We start from the raw sequence: 25129 nt of genomic DNA on the forward strand, positions 1-25129 counted from the left end.
CCACAAAATGCTGGAAATAATTAGACCTAATATTTTAACACTGACGTTTGAAACGTGGAAAAAAAGAAGTAAATAAGCAGCTTTGCGCTGGAGGGAGAAAGAACATTGAACGAGTCAGTGGGGCACCTGCTGAACTGAGGTCAGAGCCGAAGGTCTACTTGCGTGGCCGAGAGCAGCCGAGGGGCCGCGCACCACATTTGTATTCCATTTGCTTCATGCAATCTGAAACGGAACTCTTCCAACGCGGGAGAATAAAGAGATTTTCCACATCAAAAGCTGCTGAAGTGCTGTACTCACAGGCATGACCTAAATAGTGGATTTTTCTGCAGCTCCCCTGTCAGAATGATTTATAACACTCTGAGAAGGCACTTTACTGGGAGTAATTTAACCCGTGCTTTCTCCTCTTCCGGCTCCTATTTTCACTCCGTTGAAAATGTCACTTCCCCAGACAGGATGTCCGTGAAAACAAACAAACCTGCAACTTCGGAGGTTTGAATTGACAATCAACTCCTTTACCCAAAGTCATCGGTTCTGGTCGAAGGTATTTAAGCCGTCGTGCACGTTTGAGTCAAATGTGCAATATTTCATTAATATCTTAATATTATTACTTATTGTCACTGGCAGTGTATTTGTTTACAGAACTTTTTTTATGCATTAGTAACTGGCCTTTAACTTTTTGAATAGTGCTGAACCTTAGTTATACTCGTAGAAGTTCATTTTTTTGAGTGTTTGGTTGAAAAGAGCGAGGTCAGGATGTGGTTTCTGGGTAAAAGGGTGACGGCTTTAGTGGCAGTAGTTGTGAGGTTGTGGATCGGCCTCAGTTCGCTCTCTCCACATCCAGCGTTTGGTGTGTACCTTAAGAGCAAGTGAAAAACATGGCGGTGCAAATTGCTGAATTCCATTTCGCCGAAAATTCGACGCGCTTGAACTTAAAGTGTGACACTGCTGCCATTTATGAAATAATTATCAGCATAAAAGAATGAATATCAAATAATAACCTGTGAGCTTTGAGCCAATATAGCCTTCTCTTTTTAATCCGAATTATACTTTAAATGTGAATTAATGCTCAAACGTTTCCTAAGTAAATAATTACCGTGACGTTTATGCACAACTATAGTTGCAGCACCAGTGTTCACCACAGACGTGCTCATACGAAAAGTAGTTCAGCACAAGAAATCCAAACGATGCAAATGCACCGAACCGAAGGGCTGCTCACCGGGGCAGTGACGTGCTGAGCTGCAGACGAGGCAGGGAGGGAATGACCTCCACCAAAGAGCCGCTGGTCTTCACGCTAGGCAGGCCCTCCAGCAGGCAGTCGCTGGTCACCCCGAACACCGACGTGTGGTACCCTGGGTGAGACAGGCGTTCAGCTCTACTGCATCAATGCTCTGACCAACGGCACGTCCGAGCGCCGGCGGGGCTCGGCGGCGGGACTCACCGTTGACCGTGATGTTGCCGGCTGTGCGCGGGACGCCGACCAGCGTGACGGGGTACAGGCCCGACTCGGCGGGCAGGGACAGCGCAGCAGGTAGGGACTCGAACTCCACGCCGGATGTCAGCAGGCCCTGAAGACGAGAGCCGACGGAATGACTGAAGCCGTTTTAAAACAATCTATTTGAGCCAAGTGAGATTTTTTTAAAAAGAGACCTCTCTGATACAACGAGAAGTGGAGAAACAAACAACAATGTCGTTGGTTCTTATTCGGCCGGCACGGAATACATTTGTTATCCTTCCTGAGAAAGAATGTGAATTATTATAAGTATTGCTAACAATTGCACGTGGTGTTTTCACGTCTACCGTGGAGAGAAACACTGATGCCAGTAAAGGCGTCACATCCTGTAACGTTAATTAGCCGCTGTGGAGATATTTAAGTGGTGGACCAATCATGTGAGCCGCCGACATCGCTTTCCTTCGAGCCACTTACAACAAATCACTGTCCCGTGACTTGACTTCAAACCTAACAACGGTCCCAACCAAAGTATACCCCCCCCCCCCCCAACTTTATTTACCCCAATTGATTTGATATTTGGCAGGAAAAATCTAACCTGCAAGTTCTCCGTTTGAGAACAGGACCTTGCTTCTCTCAGGCGTAACTTTGTCAGACTGCGATTTTAAAAGTTAACCTAATTAATCAATCGGACGACGATGTGGGGATGCTAAATTAGTCGCAGTGAGGACAAACACGTCACCGATGCCTCATTGGTAGTCAAGAGAAGCCTTCTGTGTGGCTTTAAAGTCTCCTTCGACTGACTTCATATTTACACTCTTAGTACACAGCGGCTGGTTGCACGAGGCAGACTGAGGTGACGTAACGACTGCGTCAATCCCCCGACAGCAGACACTACCTCACTGGAGGGAAGGCTGCCCTTGCATCGGCCTCAGGACCTTATTTTAAGTGGCCAGTTTGGGCCGACAGTAACGACAGGAGCGAGTGAGGCTCATCTTTGGATCGTCATTCAGAATTATTCAATAATAATTACTATTAACGATTATTTCTTTGTTAAAAGGCACAGGTGAGAGCAACTACAGAAAAGTCAAGCAGACAAAATAAGAAGAATAGACGCAGGGTGGAAACTTCTCGCTACTTTAAAGAAAACACCAATTTCTTGCAGTTTCTCGGACATAAAATATTAAGAAGTCTTTTCTTGATTTATCTGCACTGGAAATAACAGAGTTTACTTAAGTTCAGTGAATGAGAGGAAAAAACTACGAGCACAAAAATCAATAAAGCACAAAACAAAGCTGCGTATTAATGCTAAAGTTGTGCGGAGACGGAGCGCCTGTCTTGCCAAACCGCGCGGTCACCTTGGCAACGCAAGATGGAGAAGTGACCTTGTGTCCGTGTGTTCGCCTCAGACGCTGCTCCGGTCTAACGGCAGTCACTTTGTCTGGGGGACAGATCTCTGCAGCTCTCTGCAGCTTGCGTCAGCCCGTCCGTCTCCACCTTCACCCTCCATCTGTGACCCGATCGATTCACCTGTAGGTGGGCGGAGTTAACGACCTTGTGTCGAAGCGCGTCCGTGTGGCAGGCGGTGCACAGCGCGCTGAAACGCACTGCGCCTCAGGTGGCTTCGCATTAAGAGCGCATTCGCCAGGAAGGTTCTTCCGGCTTCAGGACGTTTTGGCCGCATAATGAATTCTCATTAGAGTTTTCCTGGTGAGCCGGCTGACTTCCTGCCAACTTCCACAATAAAACCGAACAGGACAACGCTGCACAAAACATTTTTAATGCAGATTCTGATTTTTTGACAATCTTAAAAATACAATATTAAACCTAAAATACATTTGTGTGTATATTATGTGTCTTTTAGAGTCTTTTTGGAACAGGGTCACATGACCTGAATCGCTAACAAACACTTGCCTGGGGACGTGACTGCATGGGACCGTCTTCGTAATCAATAAAATGAAAATACTGATCTTTTCAATAAACGTATGTCGATAAATCAGACAATAAGGAAGATTTATTTCCACCCGCAAAGCCATCATCTCCTGCTGCAGGCGCCTCTCACAAGACAAAAGCGACAGCTTATTTTTAACTATAAATAATATAGCTATTGAAGATTAATGATACCAGGAGAACTCTTATTTACGCTCATTAATTTCCCGTATTTGTTTTTTCCCTTTCGCCCTATAACTATTTCTTGAATACTCTTGCTTGTATAATTATTTACAGAAACAACTAATTTCAGATGAGGCAGTATCAAATGTTTAGAATGACAGATTACCAAAAGGATGACTGATGATATTTTAAAAGTGCACCCAAAATTCCTCAGAGTTGTTTCAGGGGAACTTTTCTTGTGTCTTGCAGGCAAAAGCTTTTAATATTTTCAACTGTAAAAGGGTCAAGTACTGCATATCAAGTGCTTTGAGGATCCCCAGAAAGCATCATGACTTGCACTGCTTGTATTATTACTGCAGGATTGTGGTTACATATTCCCATATTCAGATTCAACAAATATCAAAATGATCCTCCAAAGCAAGACACGTTGAAAGGTAAAGCGTAAGACATTTCACTGACCATGTTCTCCACGCGGAGTTCGTAAGGCATGGGGTTGTAGACCATGAGCTGTACCTCACAGACATCTCCCTGAACCCACTGGAACTCTATCCAAAGAAGGAGAGACAAGAATTCATTTCAATAAGATGTTGGTGGTGCGAAACCTGTTCGCGATGAATCATCAGAGGAAAACACACCATGAAACTACATTTCTATGAAAGACAAAGATGATTGCAATTAAAGACAAATCCTAATGTCCAACTGGAATCTTAAAAGACTGGAAACGGCAACAAAATCCAGCAGAACCTAAAAATAAACAGCATGCAACATGTTTTTTATCTCACTTGAACTATAAAAACTGTCCAGAGTGTTGAGTGGGAGACCATCCTTTAATAATTATTTTTCAGTGAATCTATAAATAAAAAGACTTGAATAAGTGACCTCGTGGCTCACGGTCTTAATCCCGACTCCACAGCGCCGTTCTCGGCCCACAGCGGTGACTTCCTGGAGCCCTGCCGGCGCCGTCCGCCTTTCAGGAAGTCGCCGCGCGCTGCCAAGAACGAGTCTGGCACACAACTCCACCAAGGACCCACTACCCATCTGTACGGAGCCCAGAACCCCCCACAGCGGTTTATGCTACGACACTGCAGTTATCGCCATGGCAACAGTGGGTTTTAGCCCTGTCACATAAGGCTGTACTGTGCAGAAGTACCCAAACTCGTGTGAACCTAATTGAACTGTAACACGTAGGCTGGCAATGCATTATGGGTGTTGTATTTGAGCAGATATTCAACAAGGTCCGAGCAACCTACAAAAAGCCGATTGGTACTTTGATGGAACAAAGGAGAAGAAAGCCGTGCACTGCGGTACCCGTCGCTCCTGTATGAGACGTGGGAAGAGTTTGTTAGATTCAGAAGCTATTTCAGTCCCACTAAACCCATCTCCATTCTGAGACGCATCACACTGTGGGGTTCAGCCCAAGAGCCCGTTGTTGCATATAGACTTGCAAAACAGGGCCTGGAAATCCTACTTGGACCCTGGGATGAAAAGAGATTTCTGGAAGGCAAACTCACGCCATGCACCTTGGGAAATTAAGTCAGTCAAAAGAAAGATATCTATGATAAGAATGTCTCGAAACCTCCCACATAACCTCAGGTCTGGCTCAGAGGCGTGCTCTCATCGCCAGCCAATTATGTGTGAAATACACCTCAGAAAATAGAAAAACAAAGTGGATCGCTGCTATCTTATTTGTATTGCCTCAGTCCAAACTCCTCGCGTGGCCACTGAGATTCTGCAGGGATCTCCAAAGGCTTTCAGACTTCCTCGAACGAGGCAATAATGAATGTCTTGCGTCAACGCGCGGCTGCACAGTTGGTTTAAAGTTGCTTTGGTTTGTTTCACAATTAAAGAGGTGCAATGTGTGAGATTGGAAAAATATACTTAAAAAATGAATGTACAATAATCAGCCTGCAAACATAGAGGCTGCGACTTGCAACGTGAACAATGTGCTTAATTTGGCCAACTGCGGCCAAACACATTGCCCCTTTAAGAGGAGAAATATTGTTGTCAAACTGTCTCTCGTGAGCTGTGAAAAAAATCTTTCTATACGGAATAATACATATGCACTTAAATGGAACTTAAATGAGAGCGGACACGAGGAGAGAAACTCACCTACAAACCGCTGTGCTCGAGTTTCTCTCCGTAAACTATATTTTACAAAACGACATTTGCACACAACACGATTGTGTGGTTTTATAATTTGGATAAGAAAGTCAACGAGGCCTCAGTTAATCGGCTTTGGACGCGGCACAGACGCATCTTTTTAAAGTAAACTTCACTCTTCGCAGGAAGTTAAGTTAATCACAATCAGACACATCTTATCAAATGCGACCAATTGGAGTAATGAATTAACAAGTTCTAATGTATTATTAAAGTGCGTTAAAAATATAGGAATTATAATATTATATGATCCCTGAAACGAAAAAAATATCAGCAAACAGCCATCACTTATGAGGTATGATAATACTAAGAATGTATAACTTTACTCAGTGTTACTTACTGGTGCTCAGCGTGGAAACGTACTCCTTTAATCAACCAGGAGGGAGCTGTTGTGTGTCTGTGTGCGTGAGTGTGCACAGCGAGGAGCTCACCAATCTTCTTACAGCGCTCCTCTCCTCTGTTGTGCATGATGATGGGCGAGTAGATGAAAGGGCTGGCGGTGGACATGTTCTGTCCCGGCAGGCCTTTCACTTTGTGAGGACGCAGACTGACGGGCAGATTCAGGAGCTTCACCGATCTGGTTGGAGCGTCACAGGAAACAGAAATCATTGAAACCTTCTCAGTGTAGAAATGACACATGCAGGCTTAGAGAAATGTTCGCCGATCACAAATCCCGCCGACATTACAACGGTCTATGGGTAACAAAGTGGCCCCGTCCCGTCCTACCGAACGATGGGCAGCTTGGTGAAGGGCACCGGGGGGAGCTTCAGGCCGTCAGGGAGCGTGATGACCTCCATCCCACCCGGACACTTGGACGTGTAGTTCTCCAGACTCTGGGTCACCTCTTTCTTCTCTAAAAAACGCAGGAGCGAGGAAAATCAATGAGCACGTGGCAATAGAGTCCAATAAGAAGTGTGTATGTACACACACACACACACACACACACACACACACACAACTATCCAAAGGTCAGACAGATCATCACACAACACGATTCCCTTTAAAGTTCCTCGCACTCCGATAGCGTGATGAGCGAGTTCATCTCTGTGACCTCTGTATCATTTTCCAGACATTAATGATAACTGGACCAGCCTTCCAGTGGAATGGAAGGTTTTATTGTCCCATCAATACATTTTGAGGGAACATTACTGCTCATCCAGCCGAAGGATTTGCTCTGACTCTGCCAGTTTCAAGAGTGTTGAGAAGGACATTTAGAGAGACTGTAAAATAAGACTTCAAACAGATACACAAGTCTCCTTATGACAGCAAGACCTTTGCGTGGTTGCGTCAAGTTTGTAGTGTTACTCCACAGCATTGTGCATCAAACTGAACGATACTGGGATATCCATTATATCCGTATTGCGTCGATATACTCTGTGTTTAAATAGATTATCTTACTAAAACAGCCCAAATGTGCCATGTGAGAGTACCCCATTGGACCAAGATATTTGTTAATGTCCAAAAGTTTCAATATCTGTAAGACTTTTAACAGCCGAGCCACAAAGGTCCTTTTCTGTCCATCTCTATTCTACGCTCGACATATAAAAGACACAAACCAAGACACATCAAAAGAGGAATATTCCACTTGAGCAACCTGCCAAAACCTTCCCTGCCATTTGGAATATCACACTGCAGACAGGTGGAGACGCAATCAAAAGGAGGGCATCCAACCTGCAGCCAAGACTGCCAGACAAATGAAACCATATTTATATTCCAAAAAAAGACCCACAAGGTCAGTCCAAAGAGTCAGGAGACGCTCTTCAGCCCACGGACTGATTGCAGCGTTTTTCTACCCCTCGATGTGTGTGAGGATGGAGAGAGTAACACAGCTGCAGAAGCCCCCCCTTGCTGGTGTTAAGACTTGAAGACGAAAAGCTCGCTCCACCTCGATCGCTCCTCGTCTCCAGCAGCCAAAGCGAGGATTACGCCGGCCTCTATTGTGCAGCCAGTCGACCGTAAAATAAATAAATAAATGAAGAAATAAATCTCCTGGCTGCAAAGGATTTCTGGTCACAACACAAAGTCGCACTCGGGCCAGACAAGCAAGCTTTTTTTTCTCTTTTTTTGGAGGCCGGACGCGAGGCTGGAAGCGCCTCGAGCGCTTTGAAGTCCACAACGAACAGAGAACGTGAGCCGACCTTGATCAGACAGGAAGTCCAGCATGGTCTGCAGCAGGAAGGACAGGTGGCGCACGGACAGGGCGGGGTTGCCCATGCGACGGGACGCGTACACCAGCTCATGCAGGAGGCGCATCTGAACAGCGGCCCAGCCTCGGTGGGTACCTGAGAGGGAGAGAGGGTGGTAATGCGAGCGTAGGTACCGTATTATGGTCATAACACAGCATTCTTCAGCCTTTAGAAGATGTTCAACCCTTTCTGGATGAGCATCGCTAAAATAACTTCTAACAAAGCGATTTCACATAGTTGCCTGAGACATTTTTTTAAGTTTTGCATTTTATGATTATGTTAAAGTCAGTTTCTTTTTTTTATCTTTGAGCCGCAGGAAGGATTCCATCATTCATTTTTCGAATGACAATATGCAGTTATATTAATTATTTATTCCTGCAGTCGTTTCAATTCTTGAGTCAAAAAGCTGTTCTGCTTTTCTTTTGATTTTATGAAAGTTATTGAACCTCGTGAGGTTTTCTGTCACATTCACCGTTTCAAAAGCAGCTTTGGTGCACTTTGCATCGCAAAATTTGACGGAACAAACGATAAAGTTTTAGCTGAATCATATTGTGGCGACAAAATTGCTTCCCTTTTTTTCCTTTAAAAAACAATTAAAAATTAAAATCAATTCACTGAATATAGATTAGACCGGCCTCTTGTAGAAACACACTAATAGTAATTCAGTGATGAGGATTTCACGTCCCTGCTTTACTTTCAGCTCGCCCACACACGACTCCTGATAATCACCCCAATAACGTTTTCAGCGCCGGCGAAGCTTCACAAGTCTGCATTTGTGACCAGCAGCCATTGCTAATAGCTGAACCCCCCCATAGCTGTTAATTCAGCTGCTGTTTTTCTCTTCTTTTTTTTTTTTTTTAGGGACATCTTAATAGCATTCTAGGCCGACACATAAGCGCCTCGGCCCCCTACGAGAAGCAGCGCTGCGCTCCCAGCTGTCGGCTGTTGACTCACTAAGTGGGGAAGAAAACTGGAGGAGGGACGTGCCGAGGAGGCCGCGGGGGCCAGAGGGAGGAAGGGAGGATCTTTAGAGAACAATCCCATGTTTCCACAGCTAAATACCACCTCCAATATCCTCCCAGCATCCCTGTCATGCTCCATCAGCATTATTCTACCGGGGTCATCGTTCATCCGGACTTCTTCTGCCACCTGAACAAACTCCAGATGCAATTCCTTCACAAGCTTTCTTTTTTGTGTGTCGTGAAATTGCACTCTATAAATAGCTGACTTGCCCCAGTCTGCCAAAACCGTCTGTTATCTGGAGAACGGTGATCCACAGGGATTTCTCTCCCTCTCAAAAGCAAAAGGTGCAAAACAAAACAACCTTGGGGGAGTTGTTTCTTCCGTGCCATCACCCTCCTCTGTAAACCAAAACTAACAAAACATTACAATGGCATAAACAAAATTTAAAAAAGGACGGAAGATTTTCCGGCGGCGCACCATTGACGCCATCTTTCTTTCCCACCCGCCTTATCAATAAGAGTCCCATGTGATGTCTTCAGCCATGGTGGGTTTACCAAGAACTCAGCTGGGACTTGAAAGTTCCTGCGTCTAAAGGAGGGTCCTCGGCCTCGAGGCAATATACTGAAAGAACAGTCCGGAATGATGGGAAGAACCTCGCTGCCGCCTCTCTAAACATTTAGTTTTATTATAAACTATGATAAACCAAGTTAAGTCACACTGGATTTCATTTTTGGATGAGTTGCTTTTTCTTGTTTATTCCTAACATGCCTCATTGAAAACTACAGTGCAAATATGAAAACCTGTGTCTGAAATAAACCTCGTATAAAGCAAGAGATTTAAACGCACTCTTAGTAAATTATGAATACTGCAATCTTATTTCTAAATTCTGAAGCCGTTACTTTGTTCATAACAACTGAGATATCACCCCCATTCTAGTTTGTGTTTCTGTGGTGATGTCAGCCGTTCTTCCTCTCCTTTAGTCTTCATCACAGGCATCACTTCCTCCAAAAGAAAGATCCTCCACTTCCAATGAGTTTATTTCAGCTTTAAAAACAGTCAAACTAGAAACTACCTGCTAATATTGCTTGTGTGCTAATGTGCTAATGTCCATTTACATCTGACTACGTAGCAGTGTATTTTTTTTTTCCAAGACCGTCTGACTTAATATTTTTATTAACTTTTTTCCCCAAGATTTTTTTGACATGTTGCCTTTTTTCAAAACATTTTTCCATTTTTTGACCCAACATTTTTTCTAAATATATTTGATTTTTTTTTATGCAGGAGAGAAATTTGTATTTAAAGACGACACATATAAAGAGGTAGTAAACCCTGGTCAAGGCCTACGGCATCACTAGCTTCATCCCATTGGTGTCAAGTATCCCACAGCCCATAAAACAAACACTCAAGCAATCTGCAGCTTGTTTTTATTCACCGTTTATCAAAGGAGCCATTGAAAGCCCATCCGAGGAAAGATCCTCCAACGGCATGCCGTGAATAGCGGTCAGAAGAGATCACCTTCCCGAGGACCTCGCCAACGAGTGCACAGTCTCAGCCGTGCCTCCACGTGAGAAAAGTGCTGGCTCGACTGCAGAGCGCCCAGGAAGAGCGATGCAATTCATTTGCTAGCTATTAAATACGTCTTTACGCCGCTGCCACTCACGCTATCTGGATCATGCGGGCGGCTCCCAGTGTCTGAGGAAAAACTCATTCTGTGACATTTACTTCTTTTGAACTGACATAAAACGAGCACTGCTTGACTCGCGACCCTGAACACCCGGAGATAAATCCAGCTCGGATGCAGGGAGACTGATCTGATCTTATCAGCGCAGTGATTTGTATTACACACGATTCTACTGTTCTAGAAAAAGGCTTCGGGACGCAGAAAATAATCACTGAATAAGAGACGCTGTGCAGAGGCGGGACGGGGAAACGAAAAATACTTGATTGAATAGGAGAGGAAACGGGGCAGAGTTCAGACATCGACTGTCACACACATCTCATGGGTCGTTATTATTACGCAGGAGCTTCAGAGATGTTTCCCAAAGGCGTCGTGACTGGAGACAAAATGACGGCAGGTCAACCTGCTGGAGCGATCAAAGACCCCGTGATTTGTTTCGCTGTCCCGGGCCCTGGCCAACTAACATGGACCAGGGTCCCATTTAAGGCTATAAATCCCACCTGCTGAACTGGCCACTGTGAAAAAGGGCCTGAAGTTTGGAGAAGTAGAGAACGAGCCCGCGGTGTCTTGCTTTCACCAGCTGGCGCCTCCGGGTGAGCCGGTTTACCTTTGCTGAAGTCCTTGGGATCGAGTGACAGGCTGTATCCAGGCAACGTCTCCAGCAGCAGCTTGTAGCAGGCCCTCCAGCCGGGCTCCGGGATGGTGGGAGCCACGCACTGCATGGCCGCCACGCGCTTGAAAAAGGCCGACTTGCGATGAAAGCCGATGAGCTGGTAGAGCTCGGACAGGATGCTGTAGCGTTGGATCTTCTCCTCTTCTGAGAGCTACGGGCACGGAGACGGAGTCCTCGTTTAGTGTAATGTAACGGTGTGCATTTCATTACATACAGGCCTATACATACATGCATGAAGGATTATTACATGGCCATTTTTAAATTTTGACCAACCATTAACCTACTGGCTCCCTATGAAGACCACTTTTATTGTTTTCATTTAGCAGAAAACAAGATATGTGGCAAACACAGGTTTGTGCCTCCCCATATTACATACATCATAATAATACATCATAATCTTTGTAATCGATCAAGTCATTTGACTATTTTTTGGAATATTTGAAGACCCATGAAGACCACTTTTTTTCATTTTCTATCTCACTTCCTGGAGATCTTTGACCATCCAAATATAAATATTGGGCTGTGACATCTACAAAGACTACAAAGAAGCAGCAGATTGCTCTCCATCTGTAGTTGCACAGGTATGTCAACTGGCTTCAGGCTTTAAAGCACCAGTTATAAAATCATAGATATTTTAGAGGAATCCATATTTCCAAACAGAAACGCTGAACCGCTGGGTTTTTCGTTGATAGAAGGCGGTCAGATAGCCTACCTGTCCCAGGTTGATGTAGACGGCGTTTTGCAGGAACTCGGAGGCCTCCCTCGCCCTCTTCTGAATGGCGAGCACCCGGACCGCCTTCACACAGGCCTCCAGCTCGATCACGCCCGCGTTCTTGTACTGCGGGAGATAAGGGGAGGGGGAGAGGGGGTGCGGCGTTTGTGGGGGAGATAGTTGATGAGCGCCGCTTCTCTGACCTTCCCCATAATCAGTCACGGCCCACGTGGAATGACTCAGATCCCCTGTTGCTCGCTTTATGAGGCTTTCAGGTGCTTCAGCAGAGAGGAAAAGGGGTTTCACGCTGTCAGCGAGCGTGTGCACTTTTTTGTGTGTTTTTTTTATTTTTTATCTCGCCGTCCCTCAATTTCCCTCCACTTCCACCCTAATTGTGTCCCTATTAAAATTCAATTAAAGCCTGAACGGCTATGTGTTGAGATGTAATTTAATTCTGAATGAGCTAGTTACAGGTATAAGGGCTGAGGGAAGTCAGTGCAAAAGGCAATTATAATAATGAAGATAAAGCACAGGGTTGCTTCAGAATAGTTTGCTAGCATAATGATCCTATTCAGCTTGGCCCGAAGCATTCGGGTTACTTTTATACTCTTCTTTGTGACTTTGCACACGCACTGTGGTCAAAAGGAGCTACAGACGTATTATGCCACTTACTGGTACATTATTCATGTGGTGTTCGCCGTCAAAAACGGCTTCATATCAGCTTTTTCACTGCCAAGGAAGTTTTTAATGTTCCCTCGGAGCATGTAGTGGCGAAGCTTGGACTCAAACCTGATCAAACGCTGCCCCCTGGTGAACCTTTTTTGCAGGGGAGGGGGGGGTTTAATAGATCCCAACAATATATGAGAACAAACCCTGGTCAATTAATAGGCTGTGGGTGGCGAAGACAAAGCAACAGGAGAGAACACTACCTGTCGTGAGATATTTATCAATTGTCAAAGGGTGAAATAAACCACAGCCTCCATGAAGCTCATTATGCAGGATTCTTCTTTTAAAAAGTGGATGGATTAATCAATCACTTTAAACCATTACGTCATTTCAGTTGATTGACCGTTTAGCTGAAATTGACACAAGCTCCCAATCAGACAATAAGCTCTCTGTGCTAATTTAGCCAGCAGCGGTTTGCTAAAAACTTTACAACTATATCCCAAAATAAACTTTTTAAACCCCCGGCTCGTAACTATATTTAATTCAACTGCGATGTGGGCTGAAGCTTCGGTGAGAGGGTCAACGTGGGTTACCTTCCCGTAGTAGGAGATGGCCTCTTTGTATTTCTCGATGATGTCCTCGGGGCTCAGGCAGTTCTTCGCTCTCCCGATCTCCGTGCTGGTGTCGGCACTAATGCCGTTGGCCGTGAGGGCCCCTGCGCTCACAAGAGGACGGGACGCGGTTAGACTCAAGAGGGACGCCGGGGTGACCGTCCAGCGGTCCGCTCCAGCACGCGAGGAAAGGAAACGGGAAGGAGGGGAAACTCAAATCCACCGATACTCGTTTGACAGATGCCGCCACATGCACTTAAGACACAATAAGACACGGATGAACAGCGCTCATAACGGTGGTCACTTCAAGACTGACAGATAACAACAGGCGATGTAGAATGAAAAAGCATCGTCCCGCATTCGCAGGCCCCTCGGACGGGATCGCCGTGGGCCTTGTTGTTGCAAAAGCCTCCCGGGCGGAGTTTAAGTCGCACCCGAAACCTTTACAGGGGCAAAATTGCAAGCAAAAAAAAAAAAAAAGCTGCATCACTTGACCAAATCGCATTAGAATGCAGATACAGATAGAGGGCGCATCGCCTGGCTAACGGGGCTGTGTCCATGGCAACGCTGTGGTGCCGTCGCCACGACAATCGTGTGACTAACGAGATGCTGCGCTGCAGCGCTTCACTCAATCATTGCACCGAGGTGAATGCAGTATTTCTTAATTACTGAGCTGATGAAGTAACAGAACCTTGCAGTTTATGAAAGTGAGAGGTGAAGCAACAGCTTATCAGTAATAGGCAGGAAATTAAAGTAGACACTAGCGGCGAGGAGCTGCCACCTGCTGGGCTGAGGGACGTGAAACCTTGTGATCAAAGCTCCATCTGCTCAAAAGGAACAATTTTACTTCTTTGACAGTAACGTGATCTTTGTCTAATAATCAGGAGTAAGATGGGAGCGGTTATAGAAACAGAAAATATAAGCTACAAAGACTGATATTTTTAAGTCTTTGATTGTAGTCGTGTGATGCTGAACACAAAGGGGGGGAGGAGGGGGGGGAACATCAATTACTTCTCAAAGAGTAAAATGAACCATAGCAGATAATGTAAGATGGAAAATGAAGTCAAACACAGGGCGAATGGGACCAAAGCAATACGGCAGATTGTGGTCTACAAGAGCTACGTTGCTTGGACATACCATACCTGGGTCAATGAGAACCTCCTGAGCTCCTACAGATAGAGAGAAAGAATGCAGATTCACTCCAAGGCGCAATGTTAGCGGTGTTAGTCCCAACAACGTCCCTACTGGCTGCAGCTGCTCTCCTAGGAAGTGTGCTAGGCAAGAAATCTACGTTTTTGACCTCCAGTGGCTCCATTTTGGGGTTTGTTGGGAGGAGAAGCGCACACACACACACACACACACACACACACACACACACACACACACACACACACACACACACACACACACGTGTGCACGGAGGCAAAAGCAATATCGTGATCAAGTGTAAACATTTATAGTGGTAGAAATAATCTTCTATTTTTGACCATTTTACCTTCCTGTCAGAAAACCCTTTCTGACGCCGTCGTATTCATCGATTCATCTCCAAAGCCACCAGACTCCATTATCAAAAACATCATTTCATACAGCAGAACACAGGAGCAGGATGGATGGATGGATGGATGGATGGATTGATCAGATGAAGATGCGGAGCGCAATTAAACAATAATTACTTTCACTACATTAATCAACAAGTCCTCGAATGATCACATCCTAAAAGCAGCTCTTATTCATCGCTTATATTCTGTGGTAGCGCACAATGACACAGTCTTACTGTGTGTTAATAGCGTGTTAATAACAGCGTGGAACGACGTCACCTTCTAACACAACCAAGAATGCACAAAGGAAGCAGCGGAGCGGCGTTTTGATTCGCCAGCTGGCCCTCACACACACACACACACACAGAAGTTGTACTTCTCTCCACACCGCGGCTTCGAGTCGGCCCCCTCGCGGAGGGATGTGCTCACCTGGTCTGTGGCGCTTCCCTGCGTCCGCCGGCTGGGAGACGCTGGGCTTCCGTCCCACCGTCCTCCCCGCCGTCCCTCCGGGGTAGTGGAAGATAACGGAGGCCGAGCACAGGCCCTCCAGAGCGGCTGCAGACAGCAGAAGACCAACGTTTCCATCTGCACGCGGCTCTTGTTGGTTGTTCTTATCGTAGGTCTTTGCAAGTTCTAAGACTTTACTCGATTTACAGCCAATATCATCAGATATTTTGAGGTGATCACATTGCTTATTTGTGAGCACTGAAAAGCACATTTTTCCTCCTTAGATATTCAAGAAATTGTGACTTAACATTTTTGATTGTAATAGGGATGCTTTTGTGTTGGGCTAAAAAATAAATAATCCAATCTTGATACTGGTATTACTGATCTCAAAAGTCCAGCAGCTGCTGAAACGTACTAAAAAGTCATTCCAGCCTTATAATCGGATTCGACTCGACTCACCGCCCAGCCAGAGGAAGTCGTTCACACCCCTGAGCAGCTCCACAGCCATGTGATAGTGGACCAGGGCGTCCTGCAGCATGCCCGCCTGGAGACACAAGTCCCCGACGTGCTTCCTCATCCGCCCCTGGCAACGCTTTTTATAATGCCTGAGAGAGCAACAAGTAAAGTGAGGAAAAACATGTTCAGACAACAACAGGGTCGATGCTGTTGCTCAAATAAAATAGATCTGTTGGGCTTTCGAATTGATTTTTGTTGATTTCTATCTATTTTTTTTTTTGGTTCCAAAACAGCTCTGACTTGCTGTTATCGTGCTGTTGCATGTCAGCAGGGCGCCCGCCAGCAGAGGGACACTCGAGTGAATCCTACCAGTCAGCTACAGAAGGAGAAGTGTGACGTGGAGGAGCACAAGCAAAAGGGGAGCAACAAGGAGGAAGGAGCGGGAGCTGACCTACGACCCTGCAGCCGTGCACAGTGTGTGCGCCGAGTCTCGGTGGGGAGCGAGGGGGACAACTACATTGTGGGGGGGGTGAAAAACATGATGACAATAAGCCACGGGCCACAGCGGGAGGGCGGAAAGGTGGGGAGTTATTAAGAGCAGAAAGCACAGACGGGGTAAAAAGTGCGCAGCGGGCTTCTTTGAGCAACTAGTGCACTGGAAGTGTAACGCCGTCCCTTTAAATCAGGCCTCGCACATCATATGGCGGGTTTGGTTATAAATGAACAACCAGCGGGGGAGTGGCGACTTTGGCTTGGAGGTCTGGTGTTTTCTTTGAAGTTGAAGCCGATGGGATTGTTATGGGTTCACTAAACTTATGAGTCTAACATCTCACCTTTTCACACCCAACAATAAACTCACAGGACAGTATGAGAGAAAAAAAAAAGAGAAGTAAGACATAAACAAAGGTAAACGAATGAAAATTAATACAGCAAAAATAATAAAGACAGATTTTTAAGAGGAGCATGCAAGGCTGATATGAAGCGAGCAACTTGACCCAGAAATGAAAGACACACTAACTGCTTGCAAACAATGCAGTAAATCACATTAACTGGCTGCAGAGATCATTCAAAGTGCCTTTTAAAAAATGTGCTTTTAAACCAGGATTTTGGGTGCAGAGAACACGTCACAACTCACCTGCTATCCGTGTCCAAACCCACAAAGTCCTTCTTCTCAAAGGGCACACACAGCAGAGGGAGCTTGTCACCAGACTTGTCGGTGGCCCGGTCGAGCCGCTTGGACTCCAGGACAATAAAAATGGACTCCACAAAGTCATCCACGCGCTTCTCCACATCGGGGCAGTCCTCAAAGTCGGGGTAGAAGGCCACGTCTGTCCGCTGCTGCTCCGCGATGTCTCCCTGCAGCCCGAACACCAGCAGGCGGGAATCGTACAGCGTGGAGCTGTAGACCTCCTTCTGGCCGTGGAAGCGCTCGGCGGTCTGGGGCCACTCTTTGTTGGAGGCGCAGGTGGTGATGGAGATGAGGCCCACCACCTTGCGGTGCGTCTGGAAATCTCCCCACTCGTTGTTTTCGGGCAGGTAGTGGTGGCGGTAGCGGATGTAGAGGAGGCGCTGCGAGTCCCTGATGCTCACCTGGCTCACGCTGGCGATTCGCTTGTAGATCTTGAAGAACTGCTCCTCGGGTACGATGCCGACCGGCTGGACCACCACTAAGACCGTCTGGTGGTCCTCGGCACACTGCATGTAGTCTGGCACGCTCATCCTCGCATGTGCCTTCACGGGACAGAAGAACCAAAACATTAATAGAGCTGATCATATTATCACAATGACTTCTGTGCAAAATGCTTTTTACCCTTTATACATGTCTTGTGTAGAGAAGAGGTTTCATAAAAACTGCCCTGGAGCCCAAATTCTCCAGAGGAAACAGGTGACAGGTGTTTGTATGGTTTGAGAAACATTTCTATTATTTACATTGTGTAAGGAAGACGTCTCGGGTCAATATTTCAAAATCTAGGCCCTTAACAGTACGGATCCATAATTAGAGAAGGTGAGAAAATGATCTCACTTAACAATAATATATATGCAAAGAAACACATTTAACAAATTATGCCGCCGTCATTGCAAAGATAAACATTAAACAGCTCAATGTGGCTGCTGACGTTGTCACAGAGGCCAGAATGTGACCAACAACGTGTCGTGAAACAGAAGCCGTGGCGCCAGCTGGCATTTCGCTAATTCTACATCGAGGGAATTATATTATACGGTCGTTTAGCTGACGCTGTATTAACGTCTCAAAACAGTTTCGGTTAGCTTCGCTCAGCTAGCTAACGAATGAATTAGCGGAGTCGCAGCACAGACTGTTATAACAATTCATTAATGCGCGTGTCAGCTGGGGGAAGTTTTGTTTCAGTCGTTCACACCAAAGGCTTTAATAATTAAAGCGTACTCACTTTATCTTGGCTGTAACCTGTCAAAATATTACAGCTTCCTTCTTGGGACAAGTGTTTAGCAACAACTAATGCTAATCAACAGTGCAACATCCGGTGTCTCTTTTCAAAGTAAAACATCACAGGCGTCAGTGAAGATACTGATTTTAATAACAGCATGCGTTATCATTTTACCCTTGTAGCTACCGAACTTTGAATATCTCTATCTGCGTCTCTACAATATGCACATTATAAGTATGTCCCAATTGACAATATTAACACATTTGGGGAGTAGAATACGAGATGGCACAATGTATTGCAGAGCAAAGGGCTCATCTGGGGAGATATGCAATTGTAAACCACCATACACACGATATTTTCTTTTCTAACCTTCACCAAACACAATGTGACAATTAGGTGGACTTTCATGGTTGTATCTTGTTCATAGCAGCACAGAATATGCAACTTTGTGTCTACTATGCCACAACGTTTTTCTTTTAGTTTGAAATCAGGATCAAGGTTTCCGGTTGTGTCTCTTCTTCTTCAAAATTAGAAGTCTCATAAGCCACATCAGCACCTCCCAAAGGAAAAATGAGGTATTACATTTGAGCAAACCAATGACATTGTTCTTCAAATGTATTAATTCCTAATTGCTCATTATCGTTCATTTGAATAAATCATACGACTCATTTGATTAAACTCAAAATATTCATCTAGATGTTATCCATTGAATCTTAAACCAACAAACTTGATCAGTTTGAACAAACCTGCTGTCATGTTATCATATGCGTGGCATAGTTAAGTGCGAGGCATCCATGCAGTGTTGCCATAAATGTCTTGACAGTGCAGATTGTGTGGAAGACGTCCTTCATGTGACTTTTCTGGCAGTCAGACTATTCCACTGACTTGCAAATGACAAATGACTCCATTGTGGGTTTGCGAATGTCCACACGCTAACTTAAAAATTCTACACATACGAAAAGGATATAATGGATATTGACAATGGATATAATTGACTAGTTTTAATTAAGCCAGTTTTTTGTTATTAATAGTGCTAAAATTAAGAAATAATTAAAAACACCAGACATGTAGATTCAACTCCATTTATCACCCATAAATCTTTTTTTTCACAATCTTCTTGGAAGACAACAGCGTTTTAGTCCCGATTCTCTTTTTTTTGGCCAAGAGGAATTGGTCCAAAAGCAAAAGCTCAGAGAGAGAGAGAGAGAGAGAGAAAAATGGAATGTCATAGTGATAGATTCATAGTGAGTACACATCAATAACAGGCAAACACTTCTACAACCATTGACTTACAAACCACTGCACAGACATTGTGTGTGAAGGCTGTCTCTACCGGCGATCCCAAACTGTAACGACACAAGTTTGACGAGACGGGTGAAGGAGGTCCAGGGGGGCTGACAGATGTTACAAGTCAGCGAAGGACCCATGTAGAAAAAAAACAACGAATGTGCACATATAAAAGAGCCAATAAGGAAAACCTTCCCTTTTCCCATGTGGGGAGTTCTCCCTAAAGCTGGTAAGACTGAGTCGGGTCAACTAAAAACCACTCCGGCTTTGACCTTTGTGTCTGTGCTCATAGCGAGGCGGGGCTTCACTGTACGGTGGTCACATGACCGCATCTGTGAAACGGAAAACCTTGAATAAAGTGGAGGAAATGATGGGCTTCGTGGTTGAAGGCTGGAAGATCCACTTTTGAGGCTCATCGTTTGAAAACCATATGAATATGAGTGATAAGGAGCACCCTCCTTAAAGGGGCCATGGAATACGTGGAAGGTAACACTAAGGAGATATCCACCAGCATTACAGATGAATATATTGGCACCGAATGTGTTCATCCTGCTCCACTGGGGGATGGAATCTAGCAGCAAACTACTGAAATGTTCCACCTGATTACCAAGCGTTTAAATGACTTCGGCCCATTGGTGACCACGGCCACAAACCTCAGGAGAGGGTTTGGTTCCAACACTAAAACTGTCAGTATTGGAACATTTTTGTACCACATGTGGTTATTATTATTATTAGTCGTGAAGTGCGGACTAACGCTGATCTCCAGCTGCACACTGGAAACATGGGGAGGGTTTTAAGAGGTTGCGACGTTCAAAGCTCACCACTAGATGTCACTGAATCCTACACACTGCAGCTTTAAAGCAACAGCGTGCACAATCTGTGAATTCATCGTCTTGAATATAATTATTCAACACACTGTTGGCAAAGCTGGCAAAGTACACGGATACCTTCAGGTGGAAGCAGGTTAATAGCCTGAATACTGTTAATGTGTGATTTAACTTTGTAGATGATGAACCTTCTTATCTAGTTTTATCTTTGTTGTATAATGTCCCCTATAAATGTACCCTTCGGATTTTTTCACCACTGGCAGCGCGGAGGACAGATGCTGAAAACAGGTGAGACGCTGATCGGACCGGTTTCAAGGGGCCACACCTTAAAACATGGTTTAATTTAATTCAGTTTGTTTCCACTTCAGAACCAAACATTTCTCAAAACACTGCATGAAGTGACCAATGGACCCAAACCACGAAAAGCTGTCAACGCCCCCCCCCCAAAAAAAGAGGCATCTTACGGTCTCATGATTAAATGGGTTTGAGGACTTTTCAGTCCTTGCTACTTCCCAGAGCATTTGCATCCGTGTGAAGCAAAAAGAATTGTGTGCGGTCGCGTACAACACTGAAACTGGAAGGCTACAGAAAAAAGACAACAAACGTAGATAAGACTGAGTGGTGATGGTGCGTTTGGTCTGCAGAGGATCAGGAGGATTCTGGATGAACGCGGTCATCCAGTGGAGTAGTTTGAACTCCGGCATTCATGCGGCTGCGGCCAAGATTATTCAACCCAATTACTGCAAGTTCAATCATCCCAGTGATTCCTAGTGGAATCGCGGCACATAGTAACACTAGACTCTCAGACGGGGAAAAGGTCAGAAAGAAATCAAAAAGGAACAAACAAATTAAGACTGAGTGAAATGGTGCTGGAGGGGGAATGTGTGTCTTCTGGTTAGTTAGATATTTGGCATTCTTCGGTATGGCATTGAAAGTGAGTGTATGCTGCCGGTGGTCAGAAAGAGACTGCATAAAGGGCCTCCATTAGGGCACAGGGTGTGGAGGGAAATGGGGTTGAGACTGAGAAACTGCACTCCTCACGCCAGCTTCAGAAATTGGTCCACTGTATCCGCTTCCACTGCCTCAGACAACATGTCGTAGTCCTGAGGAGAGGAACAGTTTCAGTCAACAAACAAAAGCATACGGAACATCTGCGTAGTCTGAGAAACAGAATGACTCGGGTCCATGGGTAGGCTTCACGGCCAGGGTTCAAGACTAGTGCTCCACAGCTACGACTCATTGCTAGTGTTCATGGTTTGGGTTTACAACTAGGGGTCATTGCTAGTGTTCATGGTTTGGAGCCATTGCTAGTGTTCATGGTTTGGGTTTACAACTAGGGGTCATTGCTAGTGTTCATGGTTTGGGTTTACAACTAGGGGTCATTGCTAGTGTTCATGGTTTGGGTTTACAACTAGGGGTCATTGCTAGTGTTCATGGTTTGGGTTTACAACTAGGGGTCATTGCTAGTGTTCATGGTTTGGGTTTACAACTAGGGGTCATTGCTAGTGTTCATGGTTTGGGTTTACAACTAGGGGTCATTGCTAGTGTTCATGGTTTGGGTTTACAACTAGGGGTCATTGCTAGTGTTCATGGTTTGGGTTTACAACTAGGGGTCATTGCTAGTGTTCATGGTTTGGGTTTACAACTAGGGGTCATTGCTAGTGTTCATGGTTTGGGTTTACAACTAGGGGTCATTGCTAGTGTTCATGGTTTGGGTTTACAACTAGGGGTCATTGCTAGTGTTCATGGTTTGGGTTTACAACTAGGGGTCATTGCTAGTGTTCATGGTTTGGGTTTACAACTAGGGGTCATTGCTAGTGTTCATGGTTTGGGTTTACAACTAGGGGTCATTGCTAGTGTTAATGGTTTGGGTTTACAACTAGGGGTCATTGCTAGTGTTAATGGTTTGGGTTTACAACTAGGAGTCTTTGCTAGTGTTCATGGTTTGGGTTTACAACTAGGAGTCATTGCTAGTGTTCATGGTTTGGGTTTACAACTAGGGTCATTGCTAGTGTTCATGGTTTGGGTTTACAACTAGGGGTCATTGCTAGTGTTCATGGTTTGGGTTTACAACTAGGGGTCATTGCTAGTGTTCATGGCTTGGGTTTACAACTAGGGGTCATTGCTAGTGTTAATGGTTTGGGTTTACAACTAGGGGTCATTGCTAGTGTTAATGGTTTGGGTTTACAACTAGGAGTCTTTGCTAGTGTTCATGGTTTGGGTTTACAACTAGGAGTCATTGCTAGTGTTCATGGTTTGGGTTTACAACTAGGAGTCATTGCTAGTGTTCATGGTTTGGGTTTACAACTAGGGGTCATTGCTAGTGTTCATGGTTTGGGTTTACAACTAGGGGTCATTGCTAGTGTTCATGGTTTGGGTTTACAACTAGGGGTCATTGCTAGTGTTCATGGTTTAGGGTTTACGACTCGGGTCATTGCTAGTGTTCATGGTTTGGGTTTACAACTAGGAGTCATTGCTAGTGTTCATGGTTTGGGTTTATAACTAGGAGTCATTGCTAGTGTTCATGGTTTGGGTTTACAACTAGGAGTCATTGCTAGTGTTCATGGTTTGGGTTTACAACTAGGGTCATTGCTAGTGTTCATGGTTTGGGTTTACAACTAGGGGTCATTGCTAGTGTTCATGGTTTGGGTTTACAACTAGGGTCATTGCTAGTGTTCATGGTTTGGGTTTACAAATAGGGCCTCACAGCCGGCCCGTATGACAGAATGCGTATGTGTGCTTTCCTCACCCCACAGTACTGGTCGTCGTTGAAAAGCTGGGGAGGGACTGCCGTGGGGTTCCCTGCTTTGCTTCTCATTTCGTCACACACCTCGCGGCCCACGGAGATGTCGATGAGCTCGTACTGGATGCTTTTACTTTCAAGGATTCGCATCACTTCTGCCTGTTGAGACTTCACCTGAAAAAAATAAATAAAAAAATGTACTGAAGTCCATCACACCGAGGAGGAAGCCGTCCCTGAGCATTTTATCGGCATGTGGTGACATTTCTGATCACAAACCCTGCTTTTATCGAGTGGATTTTGGTAAACAATTAACTAAATGAGGTAGTTTCCTGTAAAGAGCAGCGGCTGTATCTGGCTCCTGGTTGATGATTAATGGACCACGAGGAAGCTCTGCTCTCGTTTGGGGCGAATGAGGAAGTTGGGGGGGGTTCGTAAAGTGACCACACCCAAACAACTGAAAACACACAAGCGGGCATTTATTCATGTCCTCGAGCTAAAAGGGGGACTTGCTTTTAAAGAGCTTGTCTGATTGTGGAGGTACAAAGTGATAGCAGTTATCAGAGCCGAATGCCCGTTGCAGTTAGGTTGTAAGGAGTGAAAACCCTTTCTTGGCGTGCTGCGTGTCGTTTAGATTAAATAATACAACAAGGTTAAATACACACATTTTCCTGAGTGAATCTGCTGCAGCCTGGTCTCCCTTTATAAGGAAATTTGATTAGATCGAATAATGAGGACAGTTACCTGGAGCCATTACTGCACACGAGAGGGTTAAAACCTCCCTGAACTTTTCCACAACATGATGAATTCCTCACGGATAATTGGAACCAGATGTTCGGCGTGGGGGCTTTGCCATGCACAGGTTTCATACTGCTGTGGGGGGGGGGGTTCCTACAAGATGTGTTTTACAATGTTTGTTGACGTCTGGATGTCAACTCGTTAGTCGTTTTTTTTAACACTTTGTTAAAGTCAAATCAGTTAAGGCTATCCTGCTTTAAAACTAACGCATGCGTAAAATAATTTACTTTTCCTGAATTAAAAGGGGGCACTGGGAAGTTCGGCTGACAGATGAACAAAAGCAGGCAGCTCTACCTGGAGTCACTGTTCGGATCGTGCTTCTCATGTTCTCATGGCCGATGAGCACCAAACTACAGGAACTAGAACAGGAACATTAAGGAAGGACAAAACCCACACGAGAGGAAACGCATATCAACCCGTGCTGTTCGGTGCGTGTCACGCACGAAACACACGCGGGTTAAAAGCACCTTTGCTTGTCTAAATGCAATAATGATGAAAACCTTAAAATGACGGATTTTCACACGAAGTTTGGCGTCCGCTTCTCGGCACAGGAAGCGGACTCACAACGTCCCTCGCTTCGCCGGCGCGCATTAAGCGACGAGCCGCGAGGCCACCGGGCTGGTGCCGTTTGGTCAGCGTCCGCAGTCCCAACCGGTTTGCCAGGAGACGTTTCCGCGAATAAACACCGCTTGGGGTTACAGTAACGGCGGAAGCGGGGCCCGCCGCGCCGTTAGCCCGGAGGAAGCTAACGCACCTAACGGACCGACGTCAGCGGGGAGCGCGCGGGGTGTGTCCGTCGCACCGCGGGCACCGTTAGCCCGCCGCCACCGCGGCGTCTAAAACACACAAAACGCGGCGTTACGTCCGTCCGAATGCGGCCTCTTGACTCACCGTCCGCGAGGCCGTGACGGTTGTGTAGTACAGTTTGATTCCCATCGCTGCGGGTCTTTCCGCCTGCTTCCGTGTGTCTGCCTGCGAGAGTGACTTTCTCTCGCGTGCGTCAAGCTTGACGTCGTCCGTTAAATCTGACGGAAGTTTAACGGTGTTTTCAAAATAAAAGACACGGATTTTCACAGAAAAAATGGGAAATGAGCACAAGGTTGGGTGTAATATGTTGTTTATGGTATAGTATACATTCACATGTGTATGGCTTGGTGTTTGAATACAGAAATGTGCCCCTCTGTATAATATAAATTATTGGTGTATGATTGGTCACTGTTTCATCCCTCCATGGCAGGAGATGTCTTCAGCAATGCAAGACACGATGTTACACCGGTTGTTAACAAGTCGTAAAGTTAGGCCAAAGCTAATCTCAGATTTCAACAGTCTAAAGTAGACGAGCCAAGTCGGTGTCTGTTGTCTTTTCATACAAACTAAAAGCAGGCCGTTTTGTAACCTGCCCAGAAGATTTAACTAACCAAGACTG

The 25129-nt window shown here is 45.4% G+C and overlaps 2 protein-coding genes across 7 annotated transcripts in view; both read right to left on the reverse strand.

Moving 5' to 3' along the window:
- trappc9 (trafficking protein particle complex subunit 9) overlaps positions 1-18159 on the reverse strand; it is an 89446-nt gene extending 71287 nt beyond the window's left edge. For 2 of the 6 annotated variants that reach the window (XR_013450969.1, XM_078081284.1), the window contains exons 1-15: positions 18055-18148; positions 16782-17377; positions 16480-16509; positions 15650-15795; positions 15173-15298; positions 14348-14374; positions 13188-13309; positions 11929-12054; positions 11151-11367; positions 7855-7998; positions 6443-6569; positions 6148-6293; positions 4019-4104; positions 1439-1565; positions 1217-1349 (exon numbers count right to left, since the gene is read on the reverse strand). Coding sequence is in view for 4 of the 6 variants with exons in the window: in XM_078081284.1 (XP_077937410.1) it covers positions 1217-1349; positions 1439-1565; positions 4019-4104; positions 6148-6293; positions 6443-6569; positions 7855-7998; positions 11151-11367; positions 11929-12054; positions 13188-13309; positions 14348-14374; positions 15173-15298; positions 15650-15795; positions 16480-16509; positions 16782-17365 (2141 nt within the window). In the remaining 2 variants the exon portion in view is untranslated. Of the gene's footprint in view, positions 1-1216; positions 1350-1438; positions 1566-4018; positions 4105-6147; positions 6294-6442; positions 6570-7854; positions 7999-11150; positions 11368-11928; positions 12055-13187; positions 13310-14347; positions 14375-15172; positions 15299-15649; positions 15796-16479; positions 16510-16781; positions 17378-18054 lie in introns of all 6 variants that reach the window. The other 4 variants (XR_013450970.1, XM_040187839.2, XM_078081285.1 and 1 more) reach the window with 3 other exon arrangements.
- A 960-nt stretch (positions 18160-19119) lies between these two features.
- Positions 19120-24843, reverse strand: sh3bgrl3 (SH3 domain binding glutamate-rich protein like 3). Its single transcript, XM_040187842.2, has 3 exons — positions 24595-24843; positions 22915-23082; positions 19120-21268 (listed from the first exon to the last, which is right to left on the reverse strand). The coding sequence occupies exons 1-3, from the start codon at positions 24637-24639 to the stop codon at positions 21203-21205; spliced, it is 279 nt and encodes a 92-aa protein (XP_040043776.1). The 5' UTR covers positions 24640-24843; the 3' UTR covers positions 19120-21202.
- Between the last annotated feature and the right edge of the window lie 286 nt (positions 24844-25129).

Source organism: Gasterosteus aculeatus, chromosome 10 (assembly GCF_964276395.1).
Source record: "Gasterosteus aculeatus chromosome 10, fGasAcu3.hap1.1, whole genome shotgun sequence".
NCBI classification, from domain to species: Eukaryota; Metazoa; Chordata; class Actinopteri; order Perciformes; family Gasterosteidae; genus Gasterosteus; species Gasterosteus aculeatus.

Excerpts from the sequence above, each read along its gene's own strand:
- sh3bgrl3 (XM_040187842.2), bottom strand. The coding sequence starts at position 24,639 with ATGGGAATCAAACTGTACTACACAACCGTCACGGCCTCGCGGACG. Across the intron at positions 23,083-24,594 it reads CCGTCACGGCCTCGCGGACG|GTGAAGTCTCAACAGGCAGA; the intron begins GTGAGTCAAGAG and ends TATTTTTTTCAG. Across the intron at positions 21,269-22,914 it reads ACGACGACCAGTACTGTGGG|GACTACGACATGTTGTCTGA; the intron begins GTGAGGAAAGCA and ends TCCTCTCCTCAG.